We start from the raw sequence: 16,049 nt of genomic DNA on the forward strand, positions 1-16,049 counted from the left end.
AGAAGGGACGGCTTCATCGCCGCACACCGACGAGAGGGGAAACCGGCCAAGGTCATATAAACATCATGCTTGAATTCAGAGTGGCAGGCAGATCCACATCCTCTCTCGCAGACATTCACAGCTTTGAATAAGCTTAACACGCGCTCTAAAAATGCACGTACGGCATGTGCTCAAGCCCAAATGTGCACACAGACACACTCACACACGGTACATAGGAAAGCATAGTATCTCCTTAGTCGCTCGCCTACACACATAGGCATGACATAACTGTGAAAATGTGCACAATAACGCAGAGCATGCACTGAATTCATCTACCACGAGGAAGAAAAATCATACACAACGCATCCACACAAAAGGGAAAAGGAGAGAAAATTGATGGAGGTTTAGGACTGAACAGTTAATCAAAATATTATTGAAATCGCAGTAAGGCCAAGCACAATATCCAACTGCAAGAGGTGCAATTTTTTGATAAAAGTAAAATGTGTGACAGAATACCATTTCAAATGAAGCATTGTGCCGCTCACAATACTTAGTTTGCCAAGCACTGCGGCACTTAGTTTGACCTCAGCAAAATCACATTACCATCATTTCAATAGTTTTATTTCCAATTTTAAAAAAAATACGATGCAAATGTTATCATTCCCTAAATTCATGAATCATATCAGAAGCACATTATCTGTCAAAATAATTGTAATGTTATTTCTTTTTGCCATGTCACTCGGCCTTATGGAGGATCAGTGCCGATTTGCAGAGAGCTACTGTCACAGCATGTGGGGGACAAGAAAAGGATCCCAAATTTTTATTCTGCATGGGTATGATATCTCTCCATCTTGTTATGTCGCACTAGTCAGCTCTCTTTGCTCTGTTGCATGCGAGTCAGCTTACTTTTGTTTCCTCACTTGTTTTGTTCTTCTGCTGTTTCCAGTAACATCAGTGGAACTATCGCGGTGCCTTTGAGTTGTATACAACTTTGAACCATATCACACTTAGGGTGGCTCATTCAATTTAGAAAGCAATAACCACCTGGCAAATTGGGTATACAATTGTGCAGAGGTTTTTATTATGTGCATAAATGAGCCATCGGAGATGGGGTGCGGCGCGCTCGCGAGTCTAAACGCTCAAACTGCTTTCATGGACGACATCAAAAACAGATATGGGGGATTCATCATCGGGGGAGGAAAACTGCTTTCAGATGGCTAACAGGCCATTTACACACACCGCACACATACGCACACACAAACACCGAAGACCTACATAAACCAAACCATAAAGAAATACAAATAATCCACCCAACACAAAGGCAAACACACATACACACAGGCACCCACTCTATCTTCCTCCCATCTCTTTACTTCTAAACAGAGTGGGAAATTATTACCAGCCACTAGCCAAATGATGCTGAAATGTGGCTTGTGAGTAAAACTGATGCCAGCAAGTTTGTCTCCTCAACCACTCCACCACTTTAGCAGGTAACCAAGCATTATTTGGATGTCCTATTGTGTTAGAGAAATCCATCTGAAGGAGTAGTGTACGGAACTGCCACTGTAACTATGCAGCAGTTGTCTACAGTGGAGGAAGTATTACCAGTACTGCACTAGGCAGCACTGTCTAATTTTTATTAATTTCAGGGTCATGAGGCACAGACAAAAAAGGGGAAGTAATTGTGTTTACATGCTCTGTAACAGAAAGTGGACACATTTGTACCTTCCAGAGTGATGTTTTGGATATTTCTCAACATGAATTTAGTGAGAATTTCGTGAAAACCTCCTGAGCACGTCTCTCTTCAGCCAGCTGCATCTTGTCTTTACTATTAATGGAAATCAACCTCAAAGCACTGAAGGAGTACAAAGCGATCTATCACTCAAATCACATTTCTTGCCACAACCTTGCATCGCACTATATGCAGTTACATTCTGGAGAGGTGCACATGTGCTGCACACCAAAGGCATAGTTGTGGAGACAGTTTGACGTAGAAGTGTTAAGTTGGCCGTGACTGGTATAATAGTAAAAATGGCTTGTGATTTTTTGGATGCACGCCAGTGGCCGCTGTGGCTCGTGGACAAAAAAACAAACGACGCCCCCCAAAAAAACATTAGCTTCCTGACCCGCTCATGCTCATCCATTCAATATCCTGACAGAATATAAATCTAAACCTATAAATCTAAACACATCTTTAAGTTCACAAACACCACACACCACAAAACCCCTTGCAGATGTGTATCAGAGAGCGAGGCCCCTGTAATCTTGGCGTGGTGGTGTGAGCGTCTCACTGCGGCTGACCGCAGGAGGCCCCGGAGAGGGGAGCGGCTCCTTACAGGATGTCTTCCACTAAGCGTCAGCCCAGAGATTTGTGGTTTCGCCATAATGTGGACCTCAGTTCTAGATGCTCCTACACAGCAGATGTTTCCTCTGGAGACCAGCTGTGGGTGGATAGAGCTCCTTCCTTGGACAAACTTTTGACTGTCTTTCAACTACATTATTCATACTGCATTCATGTATGTGAGCAGTGAGGCTGGGGGGGTTTGGGTGCGGCCCAGAGGCGGCTTTTTTCATGTTTTGATGACACAGCAGATTCGGAAAGTTCCGCCAAGTGGAGGCCTCAAAGTCACTGAAACTCAGGAGATTTTACTTCTTATTGGATTTTCCAAACTTCTTCCAAGAGGAGAGGCGAAGGCGAGGGATATGCAGGGAGCGAGGGAGGGGGAAGGTGGGAGAGCCTCAAGGGAACGAAAAAGGTATTAAAAATCTCAAAGCAACACCTTTGGTGTCAATCAAAGGGCCTCTGGATGAAGAAACCAAGATATGCAGTTACTGTAATTCAAGCGAGAACACACTGACAAGGAGCCTGTTCGTGCAAAAAGTGTGCCCCACAGCAATCCAATCAATCGCACAACATGCTGCAATCATTAAGCAGAGATCCAGGCTTCGCAGTCCACACCATCAGTCTACAAAGTTACGGCGGAGGCCCTGAATACGCAGTCCAATAAGACGCCCAGTCCACTGGCAATTATATGCTCGCATCTCTCTGCAGCTCATCTTGTGGTGCCGACATGGCCTGACCAAATGGCTGTGCAGCCTCGAACGCCTGCCTCTTCCAAGCCAAAAAGATGTCGACCCCCACACAGACGCCACATGCAGGAGGCCTCGGACTGCAGTAAATTCATCTAATCTCAGTGTGCACACTAAGAACCACTGACACTGCAGTGGGCATCAGCTCATTTGACTCTGCACTATAGATCTGACACTTATGGGAGCACTTAATTGATCCACTTGCCCCGGCTAAACTAAACGAAACTTGGAAAATAAGCCTGATCCATCTGAAACTTGTATAAATTTCATGAAGGTGAGAGACTGCTCGGTGTGCAAACCATAACCAAAGTCACACCCTTCGTCAAGAAGTGTGTGCAGAGAGGGGCCAGTCATGTTACTAATGAATCTCCATGTCTGTCACATATCAGATTCAGACAGCCATGCCAACCGTACAGTGTTAGGTTTAGAAATAGGAATTCCAATGTCTGTGGGCTTTCAGTGACCAATAAAAACCCAGAGTTCTGGGCATATGAAACACCAGAGGTTGACAGTCACATTAATAACCTAGAATGAATTATTCAAAAACGCTCAGGCTCTAATCCATCAAATAATATATTAAGCCGCTCTCTCTCGGCTCGATAGGGGCTGAAGCAGCAGACGGACACAGAAAGCAACATATTAGCGGCAAAATAAACCAAACCAAAACATGAAAATAGAAATATCGTCACAGCGGCAACAAAGGCAGGCTGATTACATTGTGACATCAAACGTCTTACTTTTCAAAAGTGAAGCTGGGCAGGAGGGGGGGGCTTGGGGGGGCAAAACAAAAGAGAGAGCACGAGAAACCAGCTCCACCATTGCTACCGTTGCAGCAATTAACAAAGGGAGCAGCGCTTGCTCAATGAATACACCGGCTGTATTGTGTATGAATCTGATATTCAGCAAGTGAGAGATAATCCTTTCTCTCCATTCTTTTAATAGGAAGAGCTTAGAGGGGGCCCTCACAAAGGTTCACCATCTGTATCCCCCATGGCTGCTGGCAGCATATAATCCACAGATCAACTGTACAAGGAAATTAGGGCCATAAAAACAGAGTGGGGCCTCTTTTCTTCTTCCCTCAATGCTTTTCAAACGGTTCGATAGGAAGGAAGCGAGGTGGCTTATCAGGAAGAGGACCTGAGAGGGAAAAGGGAGGGCAACAGGCGTGCAGAGTCTCTCTGAATAGGCTGAGGGAGAAAGTGGTTTCTAAAGACGAAGAGGTAAAGTGGGCAAGAGCAAAAGTAGAGAGAGAGAGGGTGTGTGAGAGAGAGAGAGTACAGAATGGGAGGCGCACAGGCCAAAAGAGCCCAAATGAGAATGGCCCACTCCGGCAGAAGTTAATGACAGGGGATCAGAAAAGCAAGATTTCCATTCAACACTTTGAATTATTCAGGGTTGCAGGGCACCCATTTGCATTGCAGATGCTTTCGCTTTCCATTCCTCCGCCGCTCTGCCTCCACTCTCCCTCCATTCTTTCTCTCTTTCTCTTCCTCTCTCTCTCTCTGCCTATCTCTCTCTCTCGAGCAAGAGAATGGCCCTGCCTCAGGGTTAGGAGATTCAGACACATTCTCCGCTCCACCAGCGGAGGAGAAGCCTGGCCCATGCAAAGCAGGAGATTATCTGCCATTTCCAACACAGTCCAGGTTCAACGGTCACTGTGGCAGAGAAACAAATAAAACAGAGGTCAGAAAACATGCATAGTAAGCCGTTAAAGCTATCTGCCAGGGCCTTCGAAATATTATGTGCATGTCATATTCCATCTCCACTTTCAAAAGGGGAGCATACAAAAAAAAAGACATTTGAATTCTATGCACGTGGCACACTTTGATTCAGAGCTCGGGGAAAATAGCATGTTAAAAAGAAAAAAAAAAAAAAAAAAAAAACACAACAACGGCACCTCAGACAACAAGGCAACGACATTTCTGCAAGTGCAACTCTGTTGATGTGGTGCCTGCTGCTTTTGTGAAAGCGGCGGTTTGACGTCTCTGTCAGGAGGAAAGCGTGCACGAGGGTGAAATGACAGCATTTGTGCCCCCCGTCCCATCCGAGCGCACGTGTGAGCGCTCCGAGTTTGTCTTGTAAAGAGAAAATGCTCCGCTCTGTGAGAGTTGGGGGGGGCGGGGGGCTGGAGCGGGGAGGGGGGGGCTGACAGAGTGACAGGATGACTCATCATCTGCATGACACATCTTTCACCTAATAACACCAAAACTCTACATCACAGGGGGGGGAACAGAGAGAGATGGAGGAAAGCAAAGGGACAAAAAGAGTAAGTACGAGAGAGGGGAGGGTGGTGAAAGATAGACAGTTTGACAATGGGGTCTTAAAGGAGGCCTTTGAGCTAAAAAACTGAAATGAAGATGACAAAAGTCTTGCCGAAAGCGAGAGAACATTAAGACAGCAATCGAGTGATTCTGCATGTTGCGAGTGTGTGTGTGTGTGTGTGTGTGCGTGCATGTTTTGCCCATCAGCATGTGTGGGCTGGATTGGGGGTGGGAGGCTATTTTGAGTTACTGATCCAAAACCCATCACCACGGAACGCTCTCTGACAGCAGTTTTCTAACAGGTTCCTTTATGCTGGCTCCCCCCTATTTATTCATCACTTTCATTAAATTGAAATTTCAGACCGAACGAGACACAGAGGGAAGCGACGAAGAGGCAGGGAGAGAAAGAAGAGGCGTCTGGTGTCGTGGCCCTTGCTGCCTTGCTCAGATGTACGCCGCAATGAGGCGACGACAGCCACAGGACCGAATAGATTACGACTCCGTCTCCGCCGATAATGAACCCGTAACAAGTACGGAGCCCCGAGGCCCGAGAGGAGGCTGCGGTGCCAGTCAGCACTTTCCCGTCGCTCTCCGTGACCGGCTGTTTCTTTCTTTTCCTTTTTTTTTTTTTTTTTTTTTTTTTCCGTTAAGGGGTGGGAGACGAAGATCTCTCTTTAAAGCCACCCACTTTCTGTATCTAGCATCAGGGGAGCAGAGAGATGGCTGAACTGGTTCAATCAAGATGGTGATAAGATGAGGAAAGCTGCCAACGCTGCAGCTCTCCAGGACCGAGGCTTAGCTTAGCACTGCCCATGGGGTTAGATAGAGACGGCGAGAGGGAGCGACAGTCCTCACCGAGAGATTTGAGTGTGTGTTTTGTGTGCGGTTTGGGGCAGGGGGTCCTAATCACTGCACAAGCTCCAATGTACTCCACCAAACCGCTACGCGAGATGAATAGCCAGCCTCTGTGTGTGTGTTTGGTGTGGGTGAGGAGAAAGCAGCGCACTAGGGATTGCCTGTCCAGCCAGAGGTCAAACCACATCTCCTGAGATCAATAAAGCTGCTTAATGTGTCTGGGGTGTAATGGGAGACCCGCTGCAGCTATTTACACAGCTAAACACACACACAAAGCTGAATTAAATCTCATAAAAATCATAGTCAAAGCACATGCACTTAGCAGGTGAATTAAACACGTTTATGCATAACACTGTCACACAGCACCAATAAAAACAACTATGTGGACTCCAAGCACTATAGTTAACAGTTAACTAGGAAAATAAACATCCCCCCGACCAATTTTTGTTGTGTATCCGCGTGAAAAGAGGGGTTATTTGTTTCTGGTGTATGTAAATATATTCTTTTTAGAAATAGATTTACATATTTAGTTCAGTGAAAATGCATTCCCCTCTTTGTTGTTTCCCATGCAGTGCCATTATTGCTGCTTCCAACTTGCGTCTCGCGGGGGAATCTCACCGATGAGCGCCTCAAAGCAGTTGGCCATGGCGTGTCGCAGGTCCGACTCCCGGCACAGATCTGGCCCGTGGGCGTACAGCATGAAGCGGTCGAGCTCCAGCTTCTGCAAAAAAGACAAACACATTCATATCAGCGTGCCACCACCGGCAGCACTGTAATAGCCTCTTTAGATGTAATAGTGTCTTTGGTGTTGCTCGATTTTTATGGGCTTCTCCGTTGAGTAAAAAAAAAACCTGGAAAAGGCCTAAAAAAAACTCAAGGGAAATGAAAAAGACTGCCTGCCCTTGTTGGAAAAAGGTTCTACTTCATGGCACTGACAGATGTGCCCATGTGTTGTCCAGCTGTGGCATGATGCGGTAAGCCGGCACAAGGGGGAAACTGTGACCGCACACACACACATCACACACACACATCACACTGGCTCACACACGCAAAACACACACCAGATAATCCAATGATGAATTGTGAATTTCAGTGGTGACCTTCATTGTCTCTGAAAGGAAAAGTAAGCGAGCTGCATCAATGGTTTGCCGTTGTTTACATTAGATTCAGATGGACTGACTACATGTTAGAGACGTGGACTTGTCACCACAAGGTCACAGGTTTGAATCCACAAACCTGCAAGGAAAATCTGCGACTTTTCCCCCTCTGTCCCAGAATTAGCATCAAGATATCCTTGAGCAAGGCACTGAACTGCAGCAGCGGCGTTGCTCATTGGCCAGTAATAGAAACTTATGGTTGAAGCAGCCATTAAAATATGCAATTTTAGATGTGAGGCAAGGTAATGCTGAAAAAAAGCATGCATGCACAGTCGACTAATGATAAAAAAAAAAAAAACAACACCCACGTGCCTAGTCTGTTGCATTTTATGTAAATGAATGTTCTGATGAGTGCACTGTGGGTCAGTCAAACTTTCTCCTATTGTTTTCCTGAGCCAAGTCAAAAGTAGCCCAACTTGACTTTATTGGCAGTGTACCACAGAAGAGTACCCAGCAAAAACAGTCAGGGTGCTATTTAATTATGGCTGCTAACTGTTGGTGGTATCCTACCCCCCGCGCTTGCACACACAAATTAAATCACAAATCATAAATACTCCAACACAGAGGGAACTCGTTCTGACTTTTAAGCCTTCCAAGTGAAGTGGCGGCTTGTGCCGTTGCTTGCTGAAGATATTTTTTGAGAGATAATTGCGAGTGTTCTTGAGCAGACGGCTTTAGAGGAGCCTGGTAAACAACTTGGCAACGTTGAACACTGTATCACACTCACTTTACCGCGAGCGGCAAATTGAAACAAGCCAAACTGCTACACAGCACTAATGCAGATTCGGGCGGCTGCATCTTTGTATTCAGCAGGGAGCAACATGAAAGATTGAAGTTTTTAATTGCTTTCTCCACATCACGGGACGATTATTGTTGTGTTCTTTACAAGCGTGCCAGTGAGTGTGGCTTGGCTCTGCATTGCTGCCAGTGAGAGAGAGAGGGGCTAAAGCAAGGGGGCCTAGCGATAACGGGAACTGGAGAGTGTTTCAGGAAGACCTCTAGGGGCCCGCTGGGACCCCAGCCGCACCAGTCTAGACCTCCAAAACAACAACCTTTTAACTCCAATTACAAACCTGAGGGAGCGAAAAAAAGGGAAGGGATGGCAGCAAGACAAAATAACTCCTCTCCCCAGTGCCCCCTTAGAAAGAAGCCAAGTCATAACAGCAAGACAGAAAACAATAACGCCGTCTCGAACATGTTCTGCTGTCAGGTCGGAGACCTTTCACCATTTTGACCTGGGGAGAGAGGACTGGTGGTAAGAGTTGGACGCGGTGGGTTTACCTTGGCAAGCATGGCAAGGTGCTGGTTCTGCACAATGGCTGTTCTGTAGGTAGCCAGGCCGCCCTCCTCCAAGTTGGGAAAGAGGTAATAAAGATGGACACTGTGGACACAATGAAATAAAATGCAGATAAGAACGAGTGGAGACGGAGCGCTCAGGTCCAAAAATGGAAGTTCCTACACATGTTTGCATTTGAATATTAATTGATCCCTCTAGACTCCCTCCTTTGTTGACAATTCACATATTTTTGATGAGTAGTCAAAACTTGCTAATGTGTAAATTATTCTTCACAACAAACTACAATGTGTGGAAAAATAATGATTTAAAAATGCATCACTAAGCTGAGTATCATCACTGAACATCAGCTTCTCTTCCATATGAGTTTCCCATTTCCTCACTTATCCATGACCTTCCATCAGTAAAAATGCTGAATTTCCATGACCTACTTCAAGGTGACATAATGTCACATTTATCCTTTTAAAACACTTCAGATTTGACGGTTTAGATTCCTGTTTATTATTTAGCTTTATTCTGCAGGTAAAGTGAACATAACATGAACACAGTGCAAAATTAATATGAAGTTTACTGAATAACTGGAGGCTGATTTTTTTTGATGATATTCCATGACTTGTCTCAAGAATCTATTAATTTCCATGATTTTGCATGTCTGTAACAAGTTTTCAAGAAATTCCCTGACCTGCGGGAACCATACAGTCATACTTTCTCATAATGCGTTCACCAAACTTTTCAAGAGCATCGGTGCTTTGTTTTCCATAGTTTTCCAGTCTTTCCAGGCCTGCGTTGGAACTCAGAAATGGCTGCGGACGCTTCAGTAGTCACACAGCTGGGTTCCAGGCGAGCAGGTTCCATTTTCATTACGGTCCAGCGTCTCCCTAACCGCACCGTGTCATTTGATTTCATTTGAATTAAAACAGGCCATTTAATTCAGTCATTTCTAATCAATGCAAAGAGTGGAAAGCAGGTGGCGTTCTGTTTTCCAAATTCATGAGAGGTCTATTTGTCAGGGCATTGTGATCTTCGTGCAAAAACAAAGCACTTGGAATTAATAAATACCACTTAGTGTAATGAAAAGTAATTAGACCAGGGACACTTGGTGTTTTGGTGAAAGCGTCAGTCACAGAGACTGGCTGATTCAGTTGTATAGCATTCTTCAGGTACAAGCAAAATGATTTCTGTACTTGCTTTGTGCTCACTAACCTTTTCCTTCCAAGAAAAGCAGGAAATATTTTATTCTCGGGTAAATTTATAAGTGTGTCTCAGTGTTTGCATTTGTGCATGCACCTTTTTGTGCGTGGTATATGCGCAAAATCATGGCATCATGTGAGACAACAGCAAAAAAAAGTACTATTGTACAGAAAATACATCCCGAAAATGATAGGGATGGATTTATTTTTGTAAAAAGTCCAAGTCGTCTTGTGAACCCTGTTCAGCAGCAGCAAACTGTTTTGGGATTTTCAGACAGAGCAGGCAGAGGAAGGCTGTGAGGGCAGAGCACAATGGAGGTGTGCAGGGCAGTTGGCTGGATCTGTTGTACCCATTTAACTGGACAAGAGGCTGATAAATTATTCAGAGGGCCAGAGTGTGAGCCGAGCATGTCCCGTCAGACGCTAACAATCAAAGGAGGAACACAAGGAGAGAAGAGTGAGGGGGAAAAAAATGCCCCGAGAAGTCAAGAGCAACAGAAGCTAACCATCCTCTTTGTAAAACTGTTTCTGCTCTGTAAGGGGCTGAAGCAGTGTCCCGTGCACCCCAATGTCATTTCCTATTAATGTCTAGTTCTGCTCTTGACCGTTCAGTGTTGTGGAAATACTGGGGTTATACCGGGATCAGGCTACACAAATTTTGCGAATTTTGCTACACCATACCAACTTCAAGCACTGTGCCTGAATAGAAAGTTCATGAACAGCTGGCTTTAAAGCCCCTATAAAATGACATCTATACTTCCTTGAGCTTCTGTATTCCCGACTATAAGAGGATGCTGGAAAGGAACATAATGTGGAAATGGCTCATTCAACAGTGCAAACCAAGGAGCTATCGGTTGAGGAGAGAAACAGTTTTATTTTTGATGGGTGGAGGGCTGGGATTGTTTGAAAACTCGCGAAGGCTTTATTGGGTGAAGTTATTGACATCCGCTAGTGCAGCATGAGGTTAGTACTAAAGATACACCGCTCATTTGATGGGCACTTTAGCTTTAAAATCTTGACATGTTCCAAGAATTGACATCTGTCATCCAGGACGGCCCACAATGCCTTAAAATAAGGTTTAGCATGTTAAGAGTTTTCCTGGCTTTTGTCAGTGAGTTTGACAACTCCTACGACATGTGTACTTCACTGTCAGAAAATCTCCTTCCCTGGCTTGCTCTCCCAAAGAGAGTATAAAGCCTGGAAAAATGTCTTCCAATTATTTTGGAAAAGGAGAGGTTACTGATAAGGGCACTGACCTCTCCCTGGGATGTTGAATAGACCATCTGAATTTGGCCAGAAAAGCACAACTTGTCCATTATCCCAATGATTTGGAATGAAGTCTCTTCAAAAGAGTGACTGAATATTGCCTCGGAGAGCTCCATATTTCGCGGACCACTCGTTTTTCATCTTCATGCTTTCCCCGGGGAAATTATTCTGCAGGGCGGGCGGAAGTGGGAACCCAAAAATTCCCTCTATCCGGTTAAGTCCAAGGAAATAGAGGAGCTTCATCAAGGCTAAATGTCATACTGTTAATTTCTTCCCTCCTCCTCCTCCACCATCACCTGTGGACGTCACGCTCGAATTGTGAAAAGTGGCATGTGCTGATTAGTCTGGGTCAAACGTGTAGGCTTCCCCTGAAGTCAAGAGACTGAAAGAATTTATCTCCATGAACGCCTGATCTGACAAGGTGATCATAAATATTGTGAAGTCTAATATATGGCACGAGAATATATCAATATTATATCAATGTTATGATATGAATTTAAGTCTGGTCGTGGACTTTGGATTGTATTATCATTAAAGGACATAAGTGCCTTTTCCTAGTTTGAGGCTGCTTTGCAGTAAAGGGAGGCAATTATCTGAAATGAGACTGCTCCACCTGTGCTGCTATTTGCCTCTATCTGCTTGGTCATCCTATCTGCATTATAAATCAGGGATGCACCAAATTGGATTGAGAAAATAAGAAAACTACTTCAGCTTAGGTTATGTAAAACATGCCATATTTAGTTTTATATTTTAAAAAAAATAACTGTAAGATTCATCCTACTGAAACAGGGTTGGACGAAGCCCTCCCTGACAATCCTGACAACAGACACAAGCAGGGCAAATATGACCTATTTCACATGTCAGCATGTCATATCGGCAGAAATTTTCATTTTGGACCCTTACCCCCACTTCATTTTAAAACCGATATCAGCCGATACTGATGGCATGCCAATATTATCATGCATCCCTATTACTAATATATATATATATATATTTTTTTTTTGCACATTGGGTACTTAGATCTTTAGATCTCTAGTGTCATCTTTTATTCTTTATTTTTTTATTTATTTAATCTTGTAATCTGTGGATACTGCTGGAAACTGTGAATTTCCTTCGGGATGAATAAAGTATCCATCTATCTATCTATCTATCTAATAGCTGGTTATCAAAAATCTCTTGTGTGTAAAAATCAATCGTCACCCCTACAATACTGTCACAATATTAATATCAAGGTCAAACATATTGTGATATTTGATTCTGCCCATAACACACAGTACTGGTCTGATCCCTGCACTGGGGAATAGATATTATGGTTGTAGAAGTTGCTATATGGTATCTGGCAAATAATTGTGAGCTAAAAATATCTTCCTTCTTTTGGTGACCTGTCTGTGTGTGTGTGTGTGTTTGTGTGTGTGTGTGAATACCACAGTAAATGTGCAGTGGTAGGTAGGCAGGCAGCAAGCTAGGTAGGTAGTGTGTGAGATTAATAATAGCCACATATAATTAGCGCTGTGCTTAGGTAAGTGCTGGGCAGCGCGGTCCACGCTCACCTGGGAGTCAATAACACAGTCAGCATTCCAGACAGCAATTCCAGACCACTAATTGCGAGTTGTCATGGAGAATTTCAGGCCGGTAAAAAGGGTAGGGGGGGGGAGGGAGAAAAAATTACATCCCAGTTCCAATTACCAGTAAATCACTGTCTTGAATGCGTGGAAAGTGTGTAGAGGAGGGGGAGGGAGAGTTTGTGACAGATATAGATAGATATAGACAATGAGAGAGCGAGAGTGAGAGGGTGAGAGAGAGGAAGGGGGAGAAAAAGAGAGAGGCCGATGGTGTTGAAGTCGGCTTCAATTAGCGGCTGTGTCTATCAAATATGCGCGATTCGCTTTCTCACCTGGTGAGGAACTCGACGACGGCGTCACCCAGGAACTCCAGTCTCTCGTTGTGATTGATCCTAAGGGCGGGAAGGAGACAGGAGGTGGGAAGGAGACAGGAAGAGAGGTGGAGATGTGAGGATGGAGAGTGGAAAGTGGAGAGGAGGAAAGGGAAGGAAATACTCGGAGGACGGGAAAAAAAAAAAGCACAAAAAAAAATGCGTACACAAACAGTGACACACACCTGCTCGTCTGATCAACTCTCAGAGAATAACAGGAGCTCACGTTCAATAATAAGTAGTCATTGCCCTTAAAATTAGCTCATTTCATTTCCCCTGAGATATCCCTTCCTTTCACAGTTAAAGTTAATTTACTTGTCAGCAGGCCTGCCAGGCGTATTAATCACGAGAATCGTCCCTTTGATTGCGCCCGTGGTCAGTGATAGCATGCACAGATACGGGCCTGCAGGTGTCCTACCTGCAGTGGCGGTTTCGGGTAGTTGTGACTACAGAGGTCAGATTGGGGCCACGCGCTCTGTCAGAGGGGCCAGTTACTTTACACAATGTACAGAAATTATCAGACACTTTGCTCATTCTTAATCCCATGATTAACAGGCCTCAGTTCCTATAAATCCTTTTATTTTTGTCATCATGTCAAACTTGAGGTAATCACTTAAAACCTTAAGTATTCACAAATACCATCAGTTGCAGCTGCATTTCTGTAGGTTAATAGCTCCAGCAGCGGCAGAAATTATACTATGGGTGGTCTTCTTCCATAACCATTATACTATATTTTATGAGCCAAAGTTATACCATTACGACCGTATTTCCCTAAATCTGCTCCAGTTTTTAACAAGCCAGAGCATTACAGGCACCAAAGCGAACAAAGAGAAAAACATCTGACAGCATCTCAACCTGTCAAGCTGCCTTCAGTAACCACATACACACAAACACATGGCAAAGAGACGCTTTAACTCATACGCAACGTTACTGTACGACAGTGAAAGTGGGGCAGGAGTTTCATACTAACCCTCGCGGCATTGTTTAGTGACACAGTGCATTTATTTTTTTTTTTTTTACCGTAATTAAAAGCAGGTAAATTGAGTTTAATACATCCATGTGCGAGTCTGAAACTACTGTGTAATGCAGTGGTTCTACAACTTTTTCGGGCCAGGAGAAAAGACTGGAAAAAAAAGGTCAAATTAAATATCATAACAGTGTGCACCTTTTCTTCAAACATCTACCACCGCATCTTTGTTTTGCATCACATTTTGGCCTTGCAATTTACAACCACAGCAGCTTACCTTCTAAATCAACGAGATGTGCCGGCCTGTGTGTCAATGCACAGTTTATCAATTGCTGACGGTAAAGGGGAGCGGATTCTCATGGCTGTGTGAATGCGACTTTGCCATTCACAGCGTTTGGCAGGTGTATTCCTCACTCTTTTGCTGGAAAAATATTTTGGTTTGCTAGCACTTTCCAGGTGTGCCGTTGCTTGGCCGGCTTCATGGCTTTGACTCTGACTTACATACGTCTTCATAGCTAGTGAAGTGAGCAGCGTCCCTAGTTAAACAGCATTACAGCAGTCAGTGTCTTAACCCACTTGTGATTGATTAATTGATTGATTGACAGCAGTAAGACTGACGAGAAGTGTCACAGCATTTCAGAATAAGAGGAGGATCATGAGATTATTGGGAGCAAGGCAAAACAAATGCTAGATGTTGAAACTGACTGTATATTCATCAGAGAAACAGCTTCGACTCCCACGTGTGTTAAAAAGTAAGTCTGGTGATTGGCCCACTCACAGCGCCACGTATGGCTCGTTATTCTACCCTGTCTTTAATAATATGCTGAATATGTTTGTAAGTTTTCAAGTTTAAGTGTGATTCCTTTTAGAGAGTTAGATTATTGATGCATTTACCTGTAAAAAGTAATCTTATTGTTGGTGGTGGTTCAGATAGTGCCATATCTGACAACTCACACACTGTGCGGGCAGTTTAGATCCCTAAAATGCATCATTGTTAACAAGGTTTGACAAATTATGTATGTCATTAATTGTGTAATACCAATTAAAAAAGTGTGCTAATTTTAACTGTGTCGGAGATCGTTTTATCTGTTGATGGTAATATAAAAAATTATAGCCCATTATGATTCCTAATGGTGCGCTCGCAAGCTTGGTCCTCATTTAGCAGCCCGAGTAAGTGAATTAAAGACAGAGTGACCTGACATACTAACTATTTGGCCATGCTATGCAGGAAAAAAGCACCGGACAAAACACCACCCCAAAGTAAACACTGGTCCCAGCACGGCCGCGCCAATGAAAACCGTCTGGGTCCAACACTGCTGGGGGCTGTGAGCGTCAGGAAAAACTAGGGAAACTGTGTGGAAAAGGATTTGCACTCTTTTCTTTAAATGAAATGTCCATGCCATATGTGAGCTCTTCTTGACATAGCTAGCGCTGCAGAGGTCTGCAGAAATTGGGTGTGCTTGTTCTATCCAGCGTACACTGAAACTAGCCCGTGTGGGTGGAGTCAGCACTTGTACTCAATATACAAAAAGGCGATGCAAATGGTAGGTTTAATGTAATTTGAATTCTTCAATGATCAGTTGGAAGTAATAGGTTGCCATTTTCTATGCAATACTTAAATCCTGCTCATTTATGGGGGCCAAAGGAGGGGGTCCATGATTTTTATCACAGGGGCAATAACCACCACTGCCTACCTGGAGGGGGACGGGTCATCCTGGCCCAGACGAGACATGATGTTAATCAAGGTGTTGATTCCTGAAAGAGAGAGTGGTCAAGATAGACAGCTGAGATAAAGAGAACGGTCATTAGAGAGGGAGATAAAACAGAAAAATGGAAAGGATGGGACAGAGGTAAATGAGTGACCTACCCTTCTTCCTCATGTACATATGGTGGACCTTCCTGTCCCCGTATTTGGGCTGGCGGATGCCGCAATTGGACAGGGAGTTGCGGGCGTGGTCGGGATTCATGCCGAAGTTGAGGTGGTGGCTGGGGTGGGTCATGGCCAGCTGCAGGAGACAGTGAGGGAGTTAGATGGAAAAAAAAAAAAAAAAAAGATA

At 44.2% G+C, this 16,049-nt stretch overlaps 1 protein-coding gene across 1 annotated transcript in view; it reads right to left on the minus strand.

Moving 5' to 3' along the window:
- The window catches only part of drosha (drosha ribonuclease III), a 97,520-nt gene that overhangs the window by 39,294 nt on the left and 42,177 nt on the right, over positions 1-16,049 (minus strand). Inside the window, exons 18-22 of the mRNA XM_030078938.1 lie at positions 15,860-15,998; positions 15,687-15,747; positions 12,987-13,046; positions 8,624-8,723; positions 6,804-6,906 (exon numbers count right to left, since the gene is read on the minus strand). Coding sequence (XP_029934798.1) covers positions 6,804-6,906; positions 8,624-8,723; positions 12,987-13,046; positions 15,687-15,747; positions 15,860-15,998 — 463 coding nt within the window. The remainder of the gene's footprint in view (positions 1-6,803; positions 6,907-8,623; positions 8,724-12,986; positions 13,047-15,686; positions 15,748-15,859; positions 15,999-16,049) is intronic.

The sequence above is a fragment of the Myripristis murdjan genome, chromosome 20 (genome assembly GCF_902150065.1).
Source record: "Myripristis murdjan chromosome 20, fMyrMur1.1, whole genome shotgun sequence".
In the NCBI taxonomy this organism is placed as follows: Eukaryota; Metazoa; Chordata; class Actinopteri; order Holocentriformes; family Holocentridae; genus Myripristis; species Myripristis murdjan.